This window comes from Phalacrocorax carbo, chromosome 2, assembly GCF_963921805.1.
Source record: "Phalacrocorax carbo chromosome 2, bPhaCar2.1, whole genome shotgun sequence".
Lineage (NCBI taxonomy): Eukaryota > Metazoa > Chordata > Aves > Suliformes > Phalacrocoracidae > Phalacrocorax > Phalacrocorax carbo.
In genome coordinates, this window is record NC_087514.1 from 13,174,461 (window position 1) to 13,194,971 (window position 20,511).

The 20,511-nt window shown below is 40.8% G+C and overlaps 1 protein-coding gene across 1 annotated transcript in view; it reads right to left on the bottom strand.

Moving 5' to 3' along the window:
* Positions 1 to 1,418: 1,418 nt before the first annotated feature.
* FER1L6 (fer-1 like family member 6) overlaps positions 1,419 to 20,511 on the bottom strand; it is a 70,563-nt gene continuing 51,470 nt past the window's right edge. Inside the window, exons 32-41 of the mRNA XM_064441750.1 lie at positions 20,166 to 20,293; positions 18,217 to 18,387; positions 16,912 to 17,072; positions 13,695 to 13,837; positions 13,031 to 13,119; positions 11,008 to 11,106; positions 8,437 to 8,678; positions 8,167 to 8,330; positions 5,859 to 5,959; positions 1,419 to 1,658 (exon numbers count right to left, since the gene is read on the bottom strand). Coding sequence (XP_064297820.1) covers positions 1,472 to 1,658; positions 5,859 to 5,959; positions 8,167 to 8,330; positions 8,437 to 8,678; positions 11,008 to 11,106; positions 13,031 to 13,119; positions 13,695 to 13,837; positions 16,912 to 17,072; positions 18,217 to 18,387; positions 20,166 to 20,293 — 1,485 coding nt within the window. The 3' untranslated portion in view covers positions 1,419 to 1,471. The remainder of the gene's footprint in view (positions 1,659 to 5,858; positions 5,960 to 8,166; positions 8,331 to 8,436; positions 8,679 to 11,007; positions 11,107 to 13,030; positions 13,120 to 13,694; positions 13,838 to 16,911; positions 17,073 to 18,216; positions 18,388 to 20,165; positions 20,294 to 20,511) is intronic.

Here is a 20,511-nt window from a genome sequence, read left to right on the forward strand (position 1 = left end):
GCTGGGTGAGGCGGGGATGGGATGGTTTCAACCTGCCTGTAGCCGTCTGCCTTTATAATGGAATAAGGAAGTGGCACTTTTACAGCAATTCGTCCCATCCAAAATAAGCCTCTAAAATGTTTTTTAAATGTAAAATAATTTCTCTGTGGAAGCTTCACTGATATCCATTTTTCAGAGTAATGCAGTTACCTGTGTTGTAGGGCAGAGAACACAGAGGCTCACTGCACAACCTCAACAGGCCAGGTACAAGCAGTACCACACAAGCTTCCCACAGAAGCGGCCTCTGAGAGTAATGCAGATGCCTACGTGTCTATTCCTGCGCCTTGAGCTTGGCAGAATTATCAGCATTTCCAGGATTTGTTTTTCTTGCCTTGTGATACTTTAAAATTTGCAAAGGGTGCTTGCACGCTGTGTGAGCTGGGCATGATTGAAAGCATTTTCTCAAAGGTCACCTTTACAACATGTCTAACCATGGATGAGACTAGAGGAGATTTCTATAGCTACTTCAAATTCATACGCACTCATTTTAAGGCCAAGTGGGGTCCTTAAGTTAGCAAGCCTTGCCTTGTGCATGACACAGGCTGCAGCGTTTTCTGTATTCTTAAGTAGGATGAGGATTTTCGCATTGATAGCTGTGTAAGGTTTTATTCCTCATTTTCTTTAATCCTCCATGATTTGTTCCGCTCTGCAGCTTTTGTCTTTTCCATTCCACCTTCCCCCTGCTTTTCAAGCAGCAGGATTCTCCCAGTTGTCTCTCCTTTACAAGGTTCATTTGCTACTTCAGTGCCTGTGGCTGAGTCTTCATCTTCCCAGTCCCTCTCCTCCAGCATCCTCCAGCACTTTCAAACTGCAGCTGAAAAAAGTTCTTTCCATCTCTGCTCTTAACTGTCACCAACACTTACCTCATTTATAAGTGTGTGAGATGTCTTTACAGAGCACAGAACTTTTACTGAGAGGTGGAGGATGACACCGAATGAGACAATTTAATCTTAGATTTTTTCTTTTAATAAACCTTTTATCTCAAAAAAAAGCATGCCATTATAAGGTCATTGAAAAATAGTGTGAATCATTAATTACAAAACTATGCAGACTGAACTATACATTTAACTTTGTATACAGATTTTGCTCTTAATATTTAATCATTTTGCTGTGACAATAAACCCTTGACTGACAGGTCAGTTTCCTAGCATTAAGGAATTTACTTTAAAACAAAATTTTAGATGCAGAATCAAACTTTCATTGTCAATAAAGCTGCAGCAGAATGTTAACGAAAATGTACATTAAGGCTGGGCTTGAATGAGCAGCCAAAGAAGACATTAAAATATTCTGAGAGCTCCAGTTTCTGATATGAATAGTTATGTTTTCTCTTCACAAGGAATGAGATGTGTTTCAGGTTGATTAATTCTGTATGCCTGACTTCTATTTTTAACTGAAGTGTTTGTATATGATTAGTTACAACGAGAGCCATAACTTACCCTTGTCCTACAACTATCCTACGACTGATTGCACCTGGCAGCGTGTAGATGAAAAGCACCAGGAAGACAATGAGAATAAGTAGAATAATGCCAATGATGATGTACTTCTTGTAATTTCTCCAGATCAGATGATACAAACACTTGAAAGGATTTACAAACCAAGAGAAGGATGTGTCTGGTCGGCTAAAAGGGGAGAAAGAAAAAGAATAACTTTTGTAAAGGCAGATCCAGCTATTTCCAAAAATACCCCACTGCAAAATGTATGTTTGAGTCTAAAAATTACTTTAACTCCTGGGAAGCTGATGAAGAGTTTAGAGGGAAATTCCATGAGTTTCACATATTATTGGGTCACTCTTCTTCTATTCACCCCTGAGCCCAAGCTCCACACACTACTCAGAACAAAATTCAGTTCACACTTTGTAGCTACTCAATTTAAGGCAAGATATGGGGTTCAAATTTACAGACAAGATCATGATAAATCCTAAAGAAGAAATGCAGACATCTTGAACTTGAGTACAAAAGCTTTCTAATCTTTGCAAGGAACTTAGCATTGCAAAAGCACTAACGAGCCACCATAAAAATTCTGATTGCTCAGTGATAGTCATAGTGCCGTAACAGTCAGAGCCAGCTCAGGCCTGGCATACGGCCCAAAATGGCATATTTTCAGAAGGAGATTTAAAGCAGACCTCCTGAAAACAGGAGATGAGATGAAACCTGAAATCGAGGTAGTTTGCCTGGGTACATAAAGAGGAGCCACCTTCTTCTGGTGGAGAATATCTGCACTCCACTGTCCTAATTTTTTTCCGAACATTGCCCTATGTCATATTCTCCTCACTAAACAGGAGTTTTTTTCACACTGTGCAGCAAAGCTGGCTACAGACAGAGAGGAAACCAATGTTCTCCTTCAGAAAAATGTTAGCATAGTCTCTCCTCCGGCATGCCACCCAGCTTTGGAGGTCACTATGCCTCTGACTTCAACAGCCCTACCCCTGAGATGAGCTGAGGCAACGTCTGTCAGCTTTGTGTGATGGGATGACCTGACGAGTATGGTGGTGTGTAGAAACATTAACACCTGCAAAATTGGGTGCAGGTTGTCTTTCTTAACCAATCTGTAACTGTGCAGGTGGTGCAGCAGTAAGGAGAATGAAATTCAGACTGAGGATCACAAAAAGCAATGGCCTTGTCTCACTCCAGAAAGCTGTTTAAGGAATTTAAGCAATGTCTTAGTCATCTGGAGAATTCATCATTCAGCATGTGGAAGTGAAAGCCAATGCGACAGAAAGGCTGTAAAAGGCCAAGTGATTATCTTTTCATTAAAAACTGTGTTTTATGCTGAGGTGGAAATGACTCAGAAATAAATCAACAAATAAACCCTCCAGGTTAAGAGGAATTATTAAAAAAAAAAAAAAAAAAAGATACTCCAAAGAGTAAAACTTACTGAACAGACTCATTACCATTAGTCTGCGTGTTCCAACTACTCAAAGGCTTTTCATAACCTTTAAAGACAGGGGGTAAAAGCCGTACTGTTGCTCATTTGTTTTCTTTGCATTGTAGGCAATAGAATTCGGTACCAGTTATAGCAGAGTATTTGTTATAATAGGGTGCATCCAGAAAAGCATCCTGTCTTGATCGGCAGAGATGAAGAGATGGATAACTTCATGGTGCTTTGGCCAGCAAGAAATTACACTCACTGCACTTTATTTCTCATTTGCATGTTTCTCTTTAGTTCCTAGACACTTAATCTTTGTCCACCTTTGCTCTGGTATGTTAAAGAGTCTGCTACTGCCTAGTAGCTCCTAGAAGATAACTCTGGTTTTGCAATTATTTGGTTTCTTAATTTAAAAACTTAATTATGCAAAACAATCTGAAAATTTCTCTTTTCCTCTGTGTGAGCCTAGACGATTAGCAGTAAAAATGTGAACCTACAGTCCTGGCATAGAGATACAGAGGTCCTGACACAAAGCTCCTTAAGATCCATGTCTTCCTGAAGAGAACTCATTTGAAGTGCAGAAACAGTTATCTCTTATCTCTCAGTAGATTTTGACTGCTCTGCATGTATGAAGCTCATATTCCATCACTCGGGGACGCTCAGCTGGCAAACTTTAATATCATCTTTATGGAACTGAGGCATGCAATGTCTTCAGCTATGAGTTTCTTTTCTTTCCAGAAATGAGTGTCTAGATAAAATAGTATTTATTATCCACATGCTGATATCGCTTTAGTAACTTCAGGATTTATTTTGCCTAACTTTAAAACTTAGATGCCCAGACTGGTTAGTCATGTGGGCTGTCTGCATGTGGGGAGGAAGGATCTTCTGGAGGATGATTTGCCTCTTTCCCCAACTCCCATCTTAAGATACGTGTGTTAGGTAAATGGGGTGACTCACCCACCTGTGCATGAGCAGCTACAAAAGGAGTCTGAATGGCTTCCACCTGAGATGGGTAACGTCAAGTGAGACTAGTCCCACCCTAATTTTAATTTAATTGAGGCATATATCTCAGTTAAGTGTAGAGCTGGGTTGAGCCGTGTATTGGCTATGTATTTCATCATAAAAACTTGGATGTGGAGCCTCTCTGATTACTCAGTGCAAGATCTGGAGGAAGACTGGCTTTGTGGCTTCTGGGTCAAAACACCTCCAGGCTGGCCGTGCAGCAAAGAAGGGGCCACCAGGCTGTTGCAAACCTTTTGGTCCAACAGCATATTTGTGGATAAAATGCCCTTGAGGTGAAAACACAGGGAGCCCTGGAGCCCCAGGACGCTTGGGGTGCATGGGCTGGGCCTGAAAAAATGAGAGGGGGCTTTTGTGCATCCTGTTGACAACCTTCTGGACATGTAATATTTCTATTACACACTACACTGCCTCTTTAAACTGCCTAGGCTGATTGCTTCCCACCAGATGCATTTCAGAGCTATCCCAGTCTTCTTTTCTCTGTAAGACAGTGCTTTAGTTTCATTACTGGAAATCTTTCAGGCAGACATATATCAGGCATAGATCACCCTGCCTTTGGGTAAAGATATTGGGTGAAATGATTGATTAAAGTCTTTCCAAGGCTAGTTTTCAACAAGTCTCTGATACATCTAATTTTCAGGCTAAATTTATACTCTTTGTAGGGGTATTGGTGATTCCACCTTTATGCTGTTTTCTCCTTTTTCATGTTTGTCCTGAGATATATATCAAACCACCAAAATTAAACAGAATGTGCAATGATTACCATTATGATCAGCAATTGATTTTTAGAAGCTTTGGTAGCAGGAAATATAACATAAATTTTTTCTCTCATTACTTTAGTAGAACAAAGTACTTGAGCCAAAATAGATTAGAAATACATTTTTTCTGAATGCAAAAATCTCAACTGATAATATTTTTTTGATGTGGCAAATACTGAAAGATAAAATGCTCCTTCTAGATCATCTGCCTTTGTTAAACCATTTAAAATGTCTTCATTTAAGTCTTATGATTAAGTATAAACATCTTCATTCTTTCTGAAGTGTAAAAAAATTAGAGATAGATTTGTTAAAGTCTTATCATTCCTGCATGACCCAATTTTCATGTTTTATGAGTCTCTATCTGCAAGTGATTAATTTATGCAAGAATAACTAGATGTATGCATCTAGTTATTAACTAGAGGTCAGTTTTCCATGGATATGTAGCAGCTAAGACACCTTTAAATGCGTGCAGATAATTCTTAGAATCATAGAATCATTTAAGCTGGAAAAGACCCTTAAGACTGAGTCCAACTGTAAACCAACTGCCGAGTTCACCACTATACCGTGTCCCTAAGCACCACGTCTACAAGCCTTTTAAATACCTCCAGGGATGGTGACTCAACCGCTTCCCTGGGAAGCCTGTTCCAATGCTTGACAACCCTTTTGGTGAAGAAATTTTTGCTAATATCCAAAATTCTTGTTTCCTAATACTAAGACTCTGTCTCCTAATGGTCATATCAAAAAATCATCTGGACAGAGAAAATATTTCATACAGTCATTTTAAAGCACTTAAACATTAATGGCTTATAGTTACCCTCTTAACATAATAAATATCCATCTTTGCATAAGTTATGATGGTTTAAGACGTTATCATATGCCAGGTCCATTATGGAATGAGTCCATACGTGAACTGTAGTTGAGGAAAAATGGGCAGATTTATTTTGGGTTCCAGAGGAAGGCATTTCAGCCATCCTGGAAAGTGTTGCCAGCTACAAGTCCTGGCAGCCAGCCCCACCAAGAGGGAACCCAGCAATGAACAAATTGGCCAAACTGCATGCTCGAGGTTACAGCAGGAAACAGAAGAAAAGCCAGGAGGAGAGCAAGGACACCTGCTCTTCCCCATATCCTGCTGAACACCCCTGTCCCAGCTTACTTAATTAGTATGCTCCTACTCACTTGGGTTTTTCCAAGGGCTCGGGCTCCTTTCGAGCTTTGCCTACTGGATTCTTCTCAGCTTCTTCTGCTGTGACTAAGTGAAACTCAGCTTCCACTTTGCCCTGGATCAGAGAGGTGAAATGTAAACATCCAACCCTGGGTTATTGTAATTAAATCACAGAAGAATTCAGCTTGTGGAGAAATTATGACATGAGCTGAGGGTGAAGGAATCTGATTAAAGAAAATAAGATAAAGCCTTTGCAAATAAAGAGAAAACACAAAGGAAAGCCCAAGCACCAAATTCCTGACTTGTGCTCAAGGACCATGAGGAACGGGAGGTAGTATGTTTTCTTCTAGACCCATAAGTAACTTTTCTGGTTCCTAAATTACAACATAATTCATCTGAGCAGACCTGTCTTCCATCTAGCACACATCCCGGTGAAGCCCAACAGCTGAGCTGGAAGCTGTGCTGATGGTTTGGACAAGGTGCAGTCCATCAGTGGGGGGAAATTCAGCCAGTCACAAGCTGTGGAGCAGTTGAGCTGTGGGGTCTCAGCTTGCAAGAAGATGATGAATAGAAATGAGACCTGTGTGCAGAAAATGTCTAGTCCTAGAGCTCTGTTCAGGCTAAAAGAATAGGGGTCTGACAGTTGGATTCCAAGTCAATTTTCTTCATGGATGGCCAGAAGATGATAGTCAGAGCTGTGAGAAAAGGATAACTTTGGTCAGCAGCAACTTACTGATAATTTCTAGAATTCAGAAAAGTCATAATGGAATATAACTGCTGCTTTACTGCTTGTTTTTATCATGACAAGCCATTAAAGCTTGTTGAATGACTAATAAAACATTAGCACTTATAAAAGATCATGTCTGCTACACCTTGCCATAGAAATATGTAATCTGAGTTATTTGGACTATTAGTATCAACTGTAACTTCTGCTATAGAAGCTAGGGCTTCCTAAATATGGGTTAAATATTTGTTTTTCTCTTGTACTCACAGCACAAATCTGTTGTTAAGTCTGTCTGTGTTATGTTACAGAGACATTCTCCCTTTTCCCTGTTTATTGGGGGGTTTAAGTACTATCATCTCCTCTATACATTTAATTAAGCCAAGCAAAAAAAAAAAATTTAAGATTTCAGAGATTTAAAGATTCCAGTAACAATTAAGAGTGGGTAAAAATCAAATCAGCTTCATAAAATCTGTGATGGATGAAAAACAGACAAATGGCTTTTCATGTATTTGTTACTTTCCTACCCCATACATCTGTAGATATAAAAAACTAAAGTGTTAATCTAGTGCCAGTGGCTGGGATTCAGCACAGAACTGGGCTGAAAGAAGGATGCAGATAAAAGGGATTAATGTGGAAGACAAGGAGATTGAGAGGTGAAAGTGGACCAAAGACCATGTGCAGAGTTAACTCTTGTGATGTACTTCATGCCTAGATACATGCACTCCACCTAGGAAACGGAGGAGCAGAGATGTCTCTCACTTACACTGAGTATCCCTATACTGCTGTACTAGTACAAAGGAGATTTAAAGACAGGGAAAATGGAGAAGTTGTGTTAAATACTGAGAATTTCAGTGTGGCTCCAGATTATACACAGAAAGCATTACAACATTATGAAGAGAAGTTATAGCAGAAAACTCTGAGATAAAGGGATACACACTGAGTGAGATTTATAACCTGCTGCAAGCCTTGTTATTTTAGAGGCTTCAGGGAAATGAAAATTGGTGTGGCAGCATTTGTGCTCTTCTTAGGATAATACTTCTAATATAACAAGTCTTGCAGAGTTTGGGGGAAGTTGTCATTGTCCTTTGCATTCCTTAATGCCAATTGTATCCTGCCACTAAACTAAAAAAATGTTCACTTAGTGAGCATACTTCAACCAGAATAGAGAACTGTGCTTTTTCTACTTGAGCTGTGTCACTAGCAAGGAGAATAATGGTAGACTCCACTCCAAAATCAGTTCCTTTGACCTGGTTGCAGTGCAAAATAAAGAGAAAATAAATAAATAAGCAGGTGAGATTCCTCCCAGGATTTCCCCAGCTGACAAAGTTGGCTGGAAACATCTGATTTTCCGCTCTACCACTGTGCTGGGAGACAAACATTAGAAGAAAGCAAAGAAAAAGTACAAAGTGCTCCTGGTTGCCTGCGATTGTATGAACCACATCAATGGGGGACCACTGTAGCATTTGGAGGAGTCCTATGCATTACCAGTGGCAGTTGTTCTTCAGATGCCATATCCAAAATTATCACGTCTGTCTCAGGATCTCAGCAGAGCATATCAGCCCCAGAGAAAAGCTGTTCATCTATAGTGAGCTGCCTACCGTGAGCTCCCCAGCCTTGACAAAAGGCCACCAGCCTCTGACACGCTTCTGCTGAAATATGGAGATCTTGTTTTCTGCACCTGCTGCCACGACCATCTCTAGGTTACAGCTCTTGGCTGTCTTTGCTGCTCGAGGGAACCCATTCAGGTTCAATTCAAGAGAGCCTGGAGGGAGAAGTAATGTGACAACACTCAGAAACCAGACAGATATATAAAATACTGGTCTCGCAAGACCTCAGGTGAAGTTCAGATAGATCCATTGCGCACTTACCCAAGAAATCGTCTGAAGAGAGTCTTTCAAAGTCCCACACCTGAAGCACCAGTTCAGCAGGTATTTTGCTCTCTGTCTTTTCCAAGGAAAATATGTTTTCTCTTTTACTAACCACCATTTTTTTCTCTGCTGGGAGATAGTAGAATGGGAACAGAAAGCGCCAGTTGAAGTTGCCCTCTCCTGTCAAGGAGTTGTAATGTACATCTGTCTCCTGTTTGTCCTCTTCCAGGCCCTTTATCCATCTACGGCAAAAACATAGTGGAATACACTGCTGTCACCGGGTGAGCTGGAGTTGTGGTTGTTGTTATTTGGTTACAAGCATGACAGTTTACTAATTCCTCCCTAATCAATACAAGGTAACACACCATTCAGGACGGCTAAACACAGTGACAGCCCTGGCTCAGGGATCTCAGCTACCTCTGAGCCATGGCACAGGCTGCAGCAATGGCCAGTGATGATCAAAATTTGAGAGTGAGAATGTGATTTTTGTTTAGATCAGATCCCAAAGTACCAGTTGGCCACTTACTATTGGCCAAGATGTCTGTCTTGTTTGGGACCAGCAAGGACAGCATCATTCATTTATCCACTACTAATCACCCTGTATTCATGTTGTGCCACGCTAATAAACTCTGTGTCGATGTCCCTAGACTGATTTAAGTGCTCAGTATTGGAGTCTAAACCATTTGTAGTTTGGAGGCTATAAATATGCCATAAATAAATAAACCAATCTCACTGTTTTTTTCTTGTAACTTCCTCTTGATTTCTGCTGCAGTGTGCACAACATCTGATGTGCAATACTATGTTACAAAAGGACAAAACTTTCCTAAACATAATCTTGTCTTCTGAAGAGCTCCACAGAGGTAATGATCCAGCTAGGTATGCTTTAGTTCTGAAGGTGATTTATCACAGCTTGAGTAAAGACTAGCATTTTTGCACAGCATCCAAAGAGTGGCTTTCCCCTGCAACCCCATTATTTCAAAAAGTAATTGGGAAAAACAGTAACAATCCCAAGCACAGCACTGCCCCTAGTGCAAATCCATGCCTGGTGACAGATTCAGTGCCATGTGCACTGTCTGAATGTAAGGAGATTTGTGTCTTCATCATTAAGGCACAGAAGCAAAAAATTATCCACTCCGGACTTTCCCTTTCAGACTGCTCTGGCATTGATAGTGGTGTCCTCATGTAATCACACAGCTCAGCACAAAGGCTGGCTCCCTATTTATTTCCTCTATTTTGTGCTCTCAGCTACTCTGCTGCTGCTCTGAACACATTAGTTTATTGCTAAGTTGGATATATCTGTGTGAGCACCAGTGATTTCAGAGTAGTTCCTCTCAGGGAATTGCAAAGGGAGGTTTGCTTAGTCAGTGTGTGCAATAACCACCCTCACAGCATGCTGGGGGCCTTATGACTATATTAGTGTGTGCTTCACCCAGGTTAATATCACCTGCTCCAAAAGAGTGGTACCGCTCCCAGTGCCCCACACAGCTTGGTCAGAGCTCACACAAATTTCCCTGGTAAAATGCATGTAGATATACCCTGCAGGAGTAAGAGCTGCCACCAGACTGCCCTTATGCTTACTTTGTATTACTTATAATGTTCCTGTAATTTTGAGAACCTGCAAAGTGGAAAATTTCATCCCTTCCCTGCTTCATCAGTTCCAGTGGTCCCTCCTCCAGCTCTTTGCATTTGGTCATTGGCAATACTGCAACAGATTTTCAGGGAAATTCATTCTTCCACATGCCTAGCACTGTACAAATTCAGATTTTTCCAGAACTCCACAATGACACAATTCATATTGGCATATTATTCCCCCTCTCTAGTAGTGGAAACACAGCAAGAAATCTAAGACCAGTCTCACATCTGAGATTTCCAGTACTCCCTACTGCCACTTATGCCATAATTCCTCCCACCCCTTTCTGGTACTTGTATTCAAATCCTGCTCAGAACCAGGAAGTACAAAGCAGTACTCCGAAACAGTAAATTTAAGAAGTAATCTGCTACGATCTCAGGAGAAAGCTGGTTTGAGTGTCAAGCTCCCCTTTCACTCTCTCTCTTTCATTTTATTTATGTGATACGTCTTACTGATTATCCCAGTAAGACCTGTGGAGCTGTGACAGACACTTTGTCTGCAGCGGGAAAGAGATGGAGAGCAGAAAAGTGCCCACACGATGTTCTCTGCAGCATGGCCATGTTCATTCACCCACACATGCTCCCCACATGAGGTTAGAATATATTTCCAGTATAAATAGCCCAGAAAAGACCTGCCTTCTTGTTTCCAATGTGGCCACAGTTACCTTTTCTCTGATTACATCAAACATCTCTGCATCTGTGTAAGCTCTTACAGTTCAAGATCTGTAAGTGTTTGATCTCTGTTTGCTAAACTGTGGGCTTGGTTCTCTTCTTGTGCTGTCTCTGCCTGAGTGAGAAGTAACAACTAGAATAATTTTACAGTTACTTGTTTTTAAGAATGGGGGGGAAAAAAAGAAGCAGTATCCAATATAGATGAGTAATTGGGCAGGCATTTAGAGCAAAGTGAAGACATATCCTGAAGACATATCCTGAAGAACTTACCCTTTTACATAGATATCACTTGATTTTTGCCCCGTAAAGATATTTTCATCTTCTAGAATTACATCCTCTGTATTCCAGATTATTACCCTCAGTTCATAGCTGAAAAAGAAAAGAAAGCAGGCGTGTGTATACTCAAGCCCTGGTCAGACACTAATGTAAACCTCTATCAAATCGTGCTTGTATAAAGTGATAAATGTTGTATTTGTGCAAAACTCTTAAAATAGCATCATCCTCAGGCTACTTCTGTTTACAATAATCTAGTCATAGTGTGGGAATGGTGGCTTCTTTCAGCCTTTGAAGCATGCCAGACAACAGTTGGGTCACAGGCAGCTTCAGAGGGATAGAAAATTCCTTGCTTTTTATGTGCCTGCTCCTTTTCAGTTCTTTTCACAAAAAAATGCTGCAGTGAAACAAGGCAAAGTTGATCTGAACACATCATCAGAGCAGTCTCCAGAACAGCGAGTAGCTTGCTAATGAAAAACAGAGCTCCCTGGGAGGTGCTTTTCAGAAGAAATGCCTAAAAAACTTTGTATTTGGTTGGCGTATTTTTGGTGCAATCCAGTGCATTGAAAGGGAAGAGATTTTTATGGTGGCCATCCAAAGCTCTAGAGGCTTGAACTGAAATACAGATATTACAGGTGACATAAAAAATTGGTACTCAAAAATTTAGGCATGCCTCGAGTCATTGTATGAACTGCAAAATTATTAAAAAACCCCTATGTTTGAGAACATCAACATATGATTTTTCTGATATGACATGTGTTGTCTTGGAAATAGGCTCAATCTCAGGTGTGAAAAATTTTGCCCCAGAAGTTAACAGATATCACAGGCCATGGAGCTCTTAAGGAGATGACGACCATGAAAACCAAGCCTCTGCACTAGCCAAAGAAACTTTTATATGCAATGCTCTGTCAGCTCCTTGTTCAGTCGAAGATTGTCAGTAAGTGTTTTCATGAAGTGTTTGAAGTCTTATGGAGCCTGGAGCCTCTTTTGCTGCAGCAAATATGCATTTCTCAGTAAAATGTGTAACTCGTGTTTGCATGTTTACTTTCTTTCTCATAATTAGTAGTTTGACAATATTTTTCCCTGCTTTTGCAGACCACAATAATTGCAGCAACATTTTGGTTTTGTGGGTATGATTAGTTTTAAATTTGGATTTTGTTGGAAAATGCTTGTTGTTAAGGAGCTTTATAGAAAGTTCTGGTCTGAAAAAAGTAATCGTTACATAGACTGTTATTTTTGTCAAATCTTGGCTTTTGTAAAAGGTAAGGAAAAGAAACAAGTTTTTATTACATTGTTTCTTGTTCAAACATTAATAATACACAAATAATACCTGATGCTGCTTCAGACATAAAATTCTCAGGAAAGGCCTTGGTAAAATATTGGAATAAAGCTGATACTGGGTGGGCTGAGAACTCTGTTGCTCATTTTTGTGTTTCAATTACAAACATTCACTTAGCTTGAAGAACTATGTGTAGTGTTGCATATAAAGCAGTATCTGTGTGAAACTTGAGAGGTTATTCTAAATGTATATCTTCTGTCTGTTGCTGCTTTATGTGTTTCTTCATCTTATCTTTGAATGAAGTGCTGAAAATCCATTAGGTGTAATACTATTGCATCAGATTAAAGATCTCAACCAGGGTCAAGTAAGTTATCTAGCTGAAAGAGGTAGTGAAACCAGAATTACTTCTTTCAGCTCAACAAGTGGATGATAACATCAGAATTATTAAGGGACTCTTGCCTCTAGCCACCTGCAATCTCTCTATGAAAAAGGGATACCTTTCTAAAAGAGGCGTGTGATGTCCCTTGATGCAAAAATCACCATGTTTTTTGAGTTGTTTGGTGGAGGAGATCAAACTAGATGCTCTCTTTTTACTTAAAGTCATGTGAACCTAAGAAAACATTTCTCAGGATCACAGAAGTTTTTTGTGATAGCTCTTTTCATAGTTCTTTCCAGACACTTAAGAAAGACTCAGTCTTTGAAGACTTATGCCACTGTGCTGGGAAGAAAGCAGAGTATTACCCTTTGGGTTTTCTTGGTGAAATGTCCACCGGGGGTCCTGGCAGAGGCATATCTTCAGGAAACATGTCGACCCACATCCGTACACGACCCTTGAAAACAAAGAGATAAACATCTCCGTAACCCTAATTTAGAGAGACTTCAAAAGGCATTAAATGTAGTTCTGACATCTAAAACCATCGCTTCCTTATAAGCACCAACCAGCTCACTATCCTGTAACTATGATTTCATCTATAAACTTACTATACAATATATTTTTTTCATGCACACATTTTATCATTCTCTCAGGAATTTGGTGAAGTTGGAGTTGAGCGCAAACATTGGCAAGTTCAAGGTAAAAGCCATATGAAAATAGGACATGATGAAAGGATTAAAAAGAACCAAAGCCCAAATACAAGCAGTGTTTGTGTTAACTTAATAAATTAAAGCATTTAAAAGAATGAAAATATGCAGTCACACCTTGTGTAATTACTGTGTATTTAGGTAACTGGCTGTATATATACATGTGTGACAATTTCCAGGTTGATACTGTACGAAGTCTCATGTATGGTACAGTATTTGGATGTTGTGTCTCTAAGTTTGCAGGTACAAATAGAAACCACAGCAACTGCAGGAAAGAAAAACTGCTCCTGGGCCTACCGTCAGCACCATCTCTGAGCTGCTCTACCTGTTCAATGCCTGGCTTATTCTTATGGTAGAGAGGCCGAGTCTCAACGTGCTCTGGGACCAGTTTGTATCCAGCTCCAGGGATTTCTTCCCAAGCGTGTAATACCTTTAAGGAGAGATGTTCATACGATTCAACTGGCTCCTCTATAGGACAAAGTAAAACAAAAAGAACAAAGACAGCTGAATTATAATATTAAATCTCTTGGTAATATGTTCCATTAATTATTAAAGCTGATCATTAAAAATCAGCTTGGGTTAAAAGAAATGTTTTCTATATCCCAGCTAAGTAAAGAAGGGTCTTGTAAATAAGGATACCCACCAGGGTAACTAGGAGATTAGCACTCAGGCAGCAGTCTATCTATAAAACACAGTGAATCATTTCACTATTACAGCAGCAGTTTCTAACAGGAAGATGGTAGAAATCTGTGAACTACACTTTTTACAGAAAAGTGCAAATGTGAGGCCTTTATACAGTTCGTGAAAGACAAGGAGACTTGGATTTTGACAGACCTGACAGTAAATAGGCACTAGGAGTCATATCTACAGCTCATTTTGCCTTGTGATGGCAGCACATAAGAATCCCCTGGAGAACCGAATCACACCTCATAGGAAAAGGGTTGAAGTCCACGGGCAAGAACATGCTACCTCCTGACCAGCTCAGCTTGGGCACTGGAGGAAGGGAGACCCCAGAGAATGGCAGCTCAAGGAAAGAACAATGCTAATAGTGAAGGTAGGGTGGATACTGGAAAGCAGAGGAAGCCTTTGAGCTCTTCAGCTTCTATTTCCTCACTTTTTGTGTGGGCTCCACACAAAAGGAAACCAGACTTTTGAAGAGGGATGTCTTTTACGTTAGGAGAGCAGTACCTAAGAGAGAAGAAAGTGAAGACTCCTTTCTGTCAGCAAACAGTTATCACTTTTCCTGCCATGTTGCTATCTCTGATTTGCTGGTAGAAGACAAAAGGTTTGTTTGGGTTTTAAACAGCAGGTATTAAACTCTTCTCAATGGCTCAGAGAGGGAGGAAAGATGACCCTATGGTTATGAGTCCTAGTTCCCTCTTGTGCACAGATATGTGTTTGAGACGTTGTGGTTTAATCCTAGCCAGCAACTAAGCCCCAAACAGCCTCTCACTCACTCCCCTGCCAGTGCAGTGGGGGAGAGAATCAGAAGGGTAAAAGTGAGAAATTTTGTGGGTTGAGATAAGAACAGTTTAATAATTTAAATAAAGTAAAATGGTAGTAGTTGTAGTAGTAGTAATAATAGTAATAATAATAATCATATACAAAGCAAGTGATGCATGATACAATTTCTCACCACCCACAGTGATTGCTCCTCCCTGAGCAGCTATCGCTGCCTCCTGACCAACTCCACCCAGTTTATATACTGACCATGACATCATATGGCATGGACTATCTCTTTGGCCAGTTTGGATCAGCTGTCCTGGCTGTGCCCCATCCCAGCCTCCTCGCTGGCAGGGTATGGGAAGCTGAAAAGTCCTTAACTAGTGTAAGAACTACTTAGCAACAACTAAACCATCACTGTGTTATCAACATTATTCTCATATTAAATACAAACACATCACTACACCAGCTACTAGGAGGAAAATTAACTCCATCCCACCTGAAACCAGGATAGAGTGGTGTATTTCATCTAACTTTAGCCAGCTAAAAGCAAGGTCTTTAGCCTGAGATACTCAGTCAGGCAGCCTCAATAGCAAGGACAGATTGTTCCATGATAATGCATATAATCTCTCAGGTACCTTTCTAAAGATTGTTTTCACCCTCTGAAGATGCTTATCTCTTCCCATTGGCTACAGGTAGTCCTAGACTACCTGGGAGCAGTGGTCAGGCAGTTGGACTAGATGACTGTTGTAGGTCCCTTCCAACGGAACTATTCTATTCTATTCTATTCTATTCTATTCTATTCTATTCTATTCTATTCTATTCTATTCTATTCTATTCTATTCTATTCTATTCTATTCTATTCTATTCAACTTCTATGCTCCTACAGCAATGTAAAATTTTTCTTTTCCTTGCAATTTAAATCTGGATGTAAGGCCCACAAGTATAATTTTCTCCACCTGTAAAGTGGAAATGGTACTACTCCCCCGTTTCGGTACTCCTCTATATGTCAAATCTGTGGTCTTTGTTAGTTTTATAGACCCAAATGATGACCAGCACAGGAACCCAGAAGGAAATAAAGACCCAGATGTACTTGTCAGAACAGCAGTCTAGATAAGGATCATGCAGAAGACTGTATGCTGTAAACTACTTCTTTACAATGTTGAAAAACTTCTGTACATAAAGACTTTGGATCTTGCCATCTGGTTCTGTATTTCCTTGCTTTTGGTTTCCATCATCTTGTCTGAGGCTGGTTTGTGTGAAGCTCATTTTAGTGAACCAGAGTTTTTATCAAGAGATCCTGTTGCTGGCAGTCTTGGCCATCTGCCAGTGAAGAAAACAAACAGCAATGCTGGAGTCATAAATCTCTCTCAGGCCAAGAAACCAAAAATGCATCAACTCTTCTCCCTTCAGCAGTGCTACCTGAACAGCCTTCTAGGCGAGGTGAGAGCTATATTTTGTAGCTGCCAAGGGGAATTTTGTTGAAGACAGATAAACACAGATAACGGAGTAGAGGTTTCCCTACACTGCCAGGTGTCCACTACTATCTCCAAGACCAGCTCCTCTTCTTCCTCCTTGAAAGTCTCCATCCTCACACCTCTTTTCCTTACCCTAAGGGTAAAACTGAATCATAGAATGGTTTGGGTTGGAAGGGACCTCCAAAGGTCACCTCTCCAACCCCCTGCCATGGGCAGGGACATTTTCACTGATAGCTCTGTCCCATTCCACCTCTGTGTGATACGGACAGTCAACTTATTGGTAGCTTTGCCCTCTTTTTAATCTGGGGGCTCTGAAAGCAAGTTTTGCCTTGCCCTCTGGATTCATGGACCCCACAGATACCTGGATTTACACAGTGCTGTGTTAGTGCTTCAGAAAAGCAGTCAAAGTGGTAATAATCAAGAGGAGGAAAAAACAAAAAAATATTAGCAATAGCTAATATACACACAGCCTTCATCACCACTGTTATATGAGTATTTCAAAGCAGAGACAGGTTCCAGTAATCTGACTTTAGAGTGCATAGCACAACAGGGCCCCCGCTACAGCTTGGTCAGGCTGTTGGTACTGCTACAATGCAGATGAATAATAATGAACTACATTACCATTCTCATCTTCTGTGAAGACTGTCTGTCCCTTAAACACTTTTGTTCCTACTTGTATCTCTCCTGGCCGCATGAAGGGTCCACTTATTCTGTAGTCCTTACACAGCTTGGTGAGGATCTCACTTGGCTTGGCTGCATCTCGCCATGCATTGTATCCTTCTCTGCAAGGAGGGAACAGAGACTGAAGAGAAATGGGTGAGGCTTTCCTTCAACAAAGTGCACAGGCAAATCAGGACTTCCCATGCAGAGGGAATCGGCTTTGTGGTCAGAGGCCCTGACATCTGCTCAGCACATTTTTCCTTTGAATTGTCCAGAACTACTTTTCTCTCAAGGCACCCACTCTGTCTGCTCAGGTCCTGGGGCCAACTACTCGCCAGGGGGTTGAGGCAGCCTTACCCACAGCTTAGATAAAGTAGCCGAGGCACTGGCATGTTTCCCAAGAGGAAAAGGACCAGAGCTTTTTCCCTGTTCTACCTAAAGGATTCAAGTCTACACCTCCATTTAAGGGGATGTGTTCTGTTCCTTCCGCGTGCAGATGAGAAGCCGAGGTTATCTGGGACCTGGAACACGCACATCAAGAAATACCTCACACTGGAGTTTGAGCTGGCAAGGGAAGTCTTGGGGTTTGGACTGTGCCCCTGGATTGCTTTTTTACGTTGTTTACCCTTTGTTTGTAGATAAAATAGAGAAACAGTCATAGGAGAAGAACCAGAAAGCTACATCTCCCAGGTTAGCGCCCCACCCCAGGGCAACGGAGTTATTTTAATTTGGCTTTCTCTGCATTAATTAATCTTTGTGAACAACATCCTTGAGAATGCAGCTGTATAACAGGTACCAGGAACTCAGCACCACCACCTCTGTGACCAAAGGCCATGCCAGCAGCCTCTCTCTGCTCCCGCTCCCCCCGGTTCCACGCCAGTCCCACTGGCCTTGCTGCAATCACTCCACTTGCAGCTGACTAATGGAGAGCAGGGTAGAGCCCTGTCATGACTTCTCTGACATTTTTTTTTTCCATTTGCCCTTTATGCCTATCCAAAGGCAGTTTATCAAGCAGGTATGTTATACATATGCTGTTTACTCTCTAAAATACTTGGTGAACAGTGTTGTTAATTTTAAAATATCCACTTCCTACCGAGGCTGGCAGCTACCCAAAGCCACTGCTAAGCTCTTTGGTGAATTTTAATTAAAACACCTCCTGTGACACTTTTGTGCTGGGGAAAGCATAATATTTAGCCACATCTGGGCTTTCTCTTTCAAGTCAAGTCATTCACTATATGTTCTGTTGCTGTCTGAAGAAGTACTTACATTTCATATTGCCTTTGTAACCCACAGGTAGCTCGGTGCATGCTGTAGAAACGATTTTCCAAATCAATTTTAGTCTCTCCAATGAGATCATCTGTTCCCACGAAGTCATGGTCATAGATCAGGACTGTGAGCAAGGAATCCTTGGGGAACGTAGCTTGAATTTCAAATGATCTAGAGCAAAAAATAAGACCTATGTGCAGTCAAATCAGTTTTGAAGCCTAAAAGACTAAGTTAATGAATACTGTGCAAACAACCTGTGGACAGTGTCTCTTAAAATAAGCAGTGGGGTCTTTTGGTAGTGTTTTTTTTTTCAATGAAATATATGAACATACTGGAAACACACAGTGCAAAAGTATTTTCTTTCTCCTGCCTACCCTGTACAGTACCTACCTACAGTGGACAGAGCAATGGAACTGAGCTGGTCAGCTGCAATGATTTATCCTGAGTTCAATAGAGGTAGAAGTATGGAAATTATAAGGCAAATGAAGCTGGATGTAAGAGTTCTCACATGCTTTTCAGAACACCCAAAAGGCACATCTGAGTCTTTCCTGTTTTATTCCAAAAGCTCCAGGTTAAATATTGAATATAAGAATCTGGGGCAGCCAACAAAATGATCAGGCAAAAGCTTTAAATGAGTCTCAGAAAAGCAAAGATCAGAATTCCCTTTTCACTCAGTGCATTTTTCAGGGACAGGAATTATCTTTGAGATGTTTAGGGAAGCTGAAAATATAAAAGTGATTTTAAAAGGGATTTGACAAATTAGTGGAAAACAGGACATCCTCATCAGCACAACACTGGTTCCAGGTTTCTCCAAAACACAGGCAAAACTGAGCTTCATCTCCTGAAGGATGAGTTTGCTCCTTTCTCTCAAAGTGGGCAAAGAAACAGCAGAGCAGTTTTTGGAGGAGAGAGAGAGGTTTGGGAATGGTCTGGGATTGCTGGATGTCGGTGGTGCCATGCTGACCAGGGCTTCTAGGATGACAAGAGGTGGTTACCATGACTGATACGTTACTGCTGCAAAGGAGTTGCTGGTCCAGTCACCCCAGTGCTGCCAGTGGCAGCAGCAGCAAAGACTATTCAAAGGAACAGCCCATTCCTAACCTTGTCCAAAACCAACACTGGCAATTTCCCATTCTGTCTATATGCATCTATAATAGCTGTGCTTTACAGTTTATCATAATCACAGTTCAGTTGAGATGGCATGCTAAGGAGGGACCACTCTGTTCTTGTCTTGTCTCCTTACACTTTTTTCTTTAAGTCTCTGCTTTTGCACACAGGACCCTGGCCTAGGGGGCTTTCAGTCCAACATAGAATAGTTTCTCTGTCTTAATGTTCTTACGGAACAACTCCATCCCAATTCAAAACATTTTCAACCTTCTTAAGACAGGGAAACTTACTGGCAAAATTTCACAGCTATTAGCATTAACAATATAAATAAGTATAAGGCATTGATAACACAAGGTTGATGTTTACTGACAGCTTGCTCCTCTCTCTCCTGTTCAGAAGACTGTGTGGGTTCAAAAAACTAGTTTTTTTGGTCCTAGTCCTAAAATGATGAGATTTATTTGGCACTCTGTTCAACCTCAAATAGCAACAAAGATTGTGAAATCACACTTTACTGTGCTGATATTTATTTCACTTTAAAGTTAAAAATCGCATTAATTTGCACAGGCAAGATAATTTGTTGTCTCATTTCCTCTCATGCACCATTTTGCAAAACCTCTCACAGATTGCATTCAGTGATGTGTTTTCACTGGTATGAAGATGAAACAATTTATAATCATACAGGATGACACCAATTCTCAACATTTTAACCAGTAAAATTACAAAACATCCAAACAGGCAGAAATCAGCATAAAACACAAACACATTGTAATACTAATAGTAATAGTCATGGCAAGTGATAAAGCAGAAATCACCCCTGAATAAGAAAATAAGCCATCACTGACCTTCCAAATACTGGGTTTAGCTGCTTAGGGATGTAGTTTTCCCTGTCTTTAATTTCCGTGTTGCCCAGTCTCAGTACAATATAGGGATCTGACTTGCCATCTGGATCAGCTGGGCTGAGGTTTAATGCCTGTTAGGAAGAAAGACTGTGTCCTCAAGAAGCTTACTTAAACGCAGCATGGTCACAACACAGGACTGTGGGTTTTCTACCCAGTTCTGGGTGTTCTGGAAGCGCAGGGGTTTTGCTTGCCTTGTGTAATATAAAATTTGGCATTTGGATTTGCAGGCTACTGGGAAAAGATGATCTGGAGGAGACGAGAGTTTGCAAAGGCGAAGCAGATGTAAGTG